We start from the raw sequence: 5,203 nt of genomic DNA, 5'->3' as shown, positions 1-5,203 counted from the left end.
CTCTCTCTCTCTTTAAAAAAAAAAAAAAGTAAGTACTTTTAAAAAAAGACATTTTCTTGTGTACATGCAGGGGCTGGTGGTGGGGGAAGAGAGACATTATGACTTTCCCAGTGCAATATCAAGCTTTTTTTTTTTTTAATATTATATTATTACTTTATTTTTTTTAAAGAGAGAGAGAGAGAAAGAGAAAGAGAATTTTTAATATTTATTTTTTAGTTTTCATCAGACACAACATCTTTGTTTGTATGTGGTGCTGAGGATCGAACCCGGGCCGCACGCATGCCAGGCGAGCGCGCTACCGCTTGAGCCACATCCTCAGCCCCAACAATATCAAGCTTAATGTTCAATTTCCTGTTCTGGAAGAGAGAACTTCCAAAACCACACCTTCTGAAGGAGGATGTCACCATCTCTGTCCTTCAGCCCAGGTCCATAGACCCTCAGGAATTTGTAACCCTTACCTATAATGGATTATTGACTTCACTATTTTCAGAACATTTCAGTCCTTTTATTCATTGCTGCAATATGGACTGGCATATAGAAATATCTTTCCTATTTTATCCATTTCTCCTTTAAGGTCTAGATATAGACAAATTAGTTTTTTTTTAATCTATACTTTCATTTTTTCACCCTAAGAGTAAAGTTCCCATTTGTTTGATCTTCAGGCTCAAAATCAGTCCTCTTTCTTTTATCTGGCTCCACATCACCAGAGGGCCCTGCCTTGTATTTTACCTGCAAGTTGGCCACAAAAACCTGAACATCAGACCCCTCTTTTTGGTGAATCAGCCTGGCCCAGCCCTAATAAAGCAGGAACAAAGTGGCCTGAAGTTCAAAGTCCCACAGTAGGGAGATCTTGCCCCCTGGTGGCCATAGAAGGCATAAACAGCCTAGTGTCCAGACCATGGCGTCACTTTGCCAGTTTGTGGGGGCAACCTCATAACTTCTACCTTGAGGTTGTTTGATTTAGAGAAGTCACTAGAGCTGAGCAATGTCTGCTCACTGCCCTACCATAATGGCTGAGCCCAAAACCCAAAGCAAGTCTCTGTCATCCTAGGCTGACAGGGGCTTCAGGTGTTTTTTCTTCTTCTTCTTTTTTTTTTAATAGTACTGGGGATTGGAATGAATCCAGGGTGCTCTACCAACAAGCTACATCCCCAGATTCCCAGTCTATTTTTTTTTTTTTAATTTTTTGAGTCAGGGTCTTGTCTCAAACTTGCTATCCTCTTGGCTCAGATTCATGAGTCATTGGGTTATGGGTGTGTACCACTACACCTTGCTTGACAAGGGGCTCCTTGATCACCCTGATAACACCTGCCAAGAAGAGCACAGCATAGTTCCTCAGACCAGCAGTCATGCTCAGTTCCTTGGATAAAGTGTTTATTTAGTTCAAGTCTGAATGGGGATGAGGGTATCATATGCACATTTCTATCTCATTAAGAAGAGTAGGAGTGGGAACTACGCACCCAGAAGCATACAGGCCACTTCAAAACAAAGCCAAGCATGACCCACAGATGCCAAGAACATGCCAAGCACATGGCAAACATGCTTTAAATATACAGAAGGTGCTTATTCTGGGGCAAGAGAGGAAAGACCCCACCCTGCTCTATCCCTGAGGCCATCTCTGTACCATCTAGGGTTCCTCTCACCACCAGCAAGGCCTGGGGTGGTAGTCCTTCAGCACAGCCACTTCTAACCTGTCTCTCCCCTCCCTGAAGCTGCTTCTGTAGTCTTACAAGATGCCCTTACCAAGGATCCTTACACCAGGGTAGGAATGGGCCAGCCACCAAGAGACTATATACCATTTCCTCTTGTTTCTAGATCCATCACATCCCAACCCACCACATCCTCAGAGGTCCAGAGAATGGCTTTAACACAGCCATTGAGGCAGAATAAGGCTAGGGCTCAGGAACAGCTCAGGCATTCACCAGCTGCTCGGCTCTAGAAGCTACAAGGACTTCTCAGCAAGTAGGTGATAATTTGTTGGCCTTCTCAACAACAGTGCTTCCCCACACCCAACGTACTTACTTCCTGATTTTCAGGCCCTCTTCATTGTCCGGGAGAAAAAACTCAAAAGATTTGTATGTCTTGACCATGTCCCGACGATACTGGCCAACGTTGAATTCTGAGAGGAAGGAAAGGCTCAGCTTTCACAGAACAGTAAACCTACCAACTCCTGACCAGGATCCTTCCCCACCATCTGGCCTTCTCTTTCTTCTTCCCCTCCCCGACATATCCCCCAGTGTCTTCTAGAAGGCTTACCCCGAGTAGGCACACCAATCCAGTTCAGGTATCTGGTCAGCTTCTTAGAAATGTAGGTCTTGCCCCTGGCAGGCAGGCCCACCATGACAATGAGCGTTGGGCAGTTGGTCATGCAAACTGGAAGGAAAGCAGCACACAGTGTCAGACACAGCCAGGACCCCTCCTGTGTGCCCCTCCTTCTCTGACTGTGGTCTCTCAGCTTCAGGACACAGGACTGGCATCAGCTGTACCTTCCAGGCCTCCTGGCATCAGACAGCTCCCTGAAGACCCCACACTCAGTCTCAAGCTGGCAGATCCCTATTCCTCAGGACTGTCTTGGCTCTGGTGGACACAACAGGGATTTTACCAGCTATCATTCTGATGTGCACCAGCAATTATAAAGCTCAACCAGACATGCTGCATGAAAGACCCAAGGGGTATTCAGTGCCTGCCTCTCTCATCCAGGAATCCATACCTTAACATTCTCATGTTCCCCCCATCCCAGCAATCATTCGGTGCTGTCAGCATATACAGCCTCTGCCGCAGTCTGTCTGGGCACAAAATAACCCAGCCGCCACACAGCCTTGTAGGTTCAAACAGCAACTCTGGCGCCCGAGGCTGGCGCCCGAGGCAGCAGGATCCGCCCTAATCCCAGAGCCACCCTATTCCCGGAGCAGGGTCACCTTTCAACCATTCCCTCTAGCAAAATGCCAGGCGTCATTCCGACTAAACTGTGGCTCTCAACAAGCCTCACAGTTTTGCCCTCCCTGTGGTGAATTTCTTTTTCTTTTCTTTTTTTAAAATATATCTTTATTTTATTTATTTATTTTTATGTGGTGCTGAGGATCGAACCCAGGGCCTCACACATGCTAGGTGAGGGCTCTACCGCTGAGCCACAATCCCAGCCCTATGGTGAATTTCTTTTCAAAGCCTAGACTAACAGCTGCTTTCTCAACAAGCTTTTCTCTGTGGTACTTTCATGACCACCTGGTGCACCATCACCCTCTCTAAACTGATCACTTGGAGCAGAAGCAGGCCTACAGTGTCTGAGCCATTCAGGGTCTTGAGGCCTGGTACCATGTTGGTGTTTAAGAAATATGGGCAAGAGAAGGGAGGCATCTAGAAGTCTACCAGGGATGGGCCACCAGTGGCTAAAAATAAAATCCCAGACCAATATCCACAAGGACAGTCCTTCTGATAGTCTGTCCACCACGATATCATGTGCCAACAGGTCAGTGTGCCAACCTGAGAAGTTGCCGAGGCTAGAGGTAGGGAAGGGCCACTCCTCTGAGCCTTAGTTGGCTAGAACAGACACCAAGGCCACAGAACGGCCAGCCTCATATGATCCAACTCAGCTTTCAATGAGATCAAATTCAATCTCACCTCAGAAGCCTCAGAGAGCTTCTCTTTCATCATCCTTAGGACCTGGGCCAGTAAAACCATAGCAGATAGCCTGATGAACAGATATAGGGAACTGTCACTGCCCGTTGTCTGCCCACTTGGTTCTACAATTGCCTTCACAAGTAACCCTCCTTAGATAGACTGCCAGGCCCCCTTCATGGGGGCCTCTTAGCTTAGCTTGGAAATCAGGAATTGGACAGGCAGAGATTCCTATCTTGATTCTGACACCAGCAACTCTGAGCCTTGGTGTCCCCACCATGAAATGGGATGAAAATTCCTCAGCAAAGTCCAGCACTAAACTCATGTACAAACCAAACCACTTCCAGGAAGCTGTGCTATCTACCTCATCCCAGCAGCACACCAGGCTAAGTTTCAGATGTACTTTGGCACTAACTGCACTTGGGACTTGGGATGTGAAGGCAACAAACTGGTCCCTGGAAGGACCCACAGAGAAGTAAAGGTCCCTGCTTGCCAGTGGATTTTTCATCACTCCTGTGCATGGCCTTTGTGCAAAAGGCCATGTGACCCAATCTGCAAACCCCAGGGAAAGGAAGGAAGGAACCCTACGGGACCACAGACCAACAGTGAGCAAAAGTGAAGAAACATGCAGAAAAACCTCAGCTTTGGCCTAAATGAGAGAAATACAAGTTAGGCAAGGTCCTGAATCCTCAGGCTAGCAGATGACTGAGGCCCTGTGCTGTTTGCACAATTCTTGGCCAGGCTAGCCATAGTTCTCAAGGGTAGACCATCAGCCACTAATCAGAAGGGATCCATGATTAGGCCACCTCTTTCCACTGCTTCTTGGTGTGTGTGGGGGAGATCCCATGACCTCAGGATTGTGTTTCTACATCCCCTGCCCCTTCACATCTTCTGTCTTCCCAGAGATGACCCTGGCCTCTTCTCATGGCATGAACTTCCTCCCACATCATTTGGTGACAGTATCCACCTTCCCCTCTCCCATCAATTTGCAAGGTGGGCAGTCAGGCCAGCAAATCAAGCCAGAGTACAAAACAAGGCAATAAATTAGCTATCATCTCTGCTCCTCAAGATAAGTTACAAGAAATGGCCCAAAGAAAACCAAAGTTCAAGTATATTCATAGCAGCTCTGCTTACAACAGCAAAATGCTGGGGAAATTCCAGCAGTGGAGAAACTGCAGTCATGATAAAAAGGAAACACACTACAGTTCTTGAAACAGACAGCACATGGACTAAAGGAGCTGGGGTGTGCAGACAAAACTGCAATTCTGAGCCCACAAGGACCCCGATACTAAGCAAACAGGACAACAAAACACACTTCCTATAACACTGAACATAAGCAGCTTCCCTCCCTGGTGCCTTTCCTGTAAATCTGCTGAAGGTCCTAGGAGCTCTAGGAGATAAGAAGCCTAGGACAAGAAGCACTTCTACTGAAAGGGGAGCCACAAATGTCTAGAACAGATTTCGAAACTGTACCTGCTCCTACCTCCTTAGGCCAAATTAGGGAAGACAGGAGCACATATATATACATGTGTGTATATATATATATATATATATATATATATATATACACACACACACATATATATAC

At 46.7% G+C, this 5,203-nt stretch overlaps 1 protein-coding gene across 6 annotated transcripts in view; it reads right to left on the bottom strand.

Moving 5' to 3' along the window:
- The window catches only part of Pfkfb4 (6-phosphofructo-2-kinase/fructose-2,6-biphosphatase 4), a 45,195-nt gene that overhangs the window by 34,466 nt on the left and 5,526 nt on the right, over positions 1 to 5,203 (bottom strand). For 4 of the 6 annotated variants that reach the window (XM_015487266.2, XM_015487264.2, XM_048794357.1 and 1 more), the window contains exons 2-3: positions 2,257 to 2,373; positions 2,023 to 2,119 (exon numbers count right to left, since the gene is read on the bottom strand). In XM_015487266.2, coding sequence (XP_015342752.1) covers positions 2,023 to 2,119; positions 2,257 to 2,373 — 214 coding nt within the window. Of the gene's footprint in view, positions 1 to 2,022; positions 2,120 to 2,256; positions 2,374 to 2,486; positions 2,856 to 3,618; positions 3,643 to 5,203 lie in introns of those variants that run through there. The other 2 variants (XM_048794359.1, XM_048794358.1) reach the window with 2 other exon arrangements.

This window comes from Marmota marmota, unplaced genomic scaffold (assembly GCF_001458135.2).
Source record: "Marmota marmota marmota unplaced genomic scaffold, marMar, whole genome shotgun sequence".
NCBI classification, from domain to species: Eukaryota; Metazoa; Chordata; class Mammalia; order Rodentia; family Sciuridae; genus Marmota; species Marmota marmota.
This window is presented reverse-complemented; position numbering and strand designations above follow the sequence as displayed.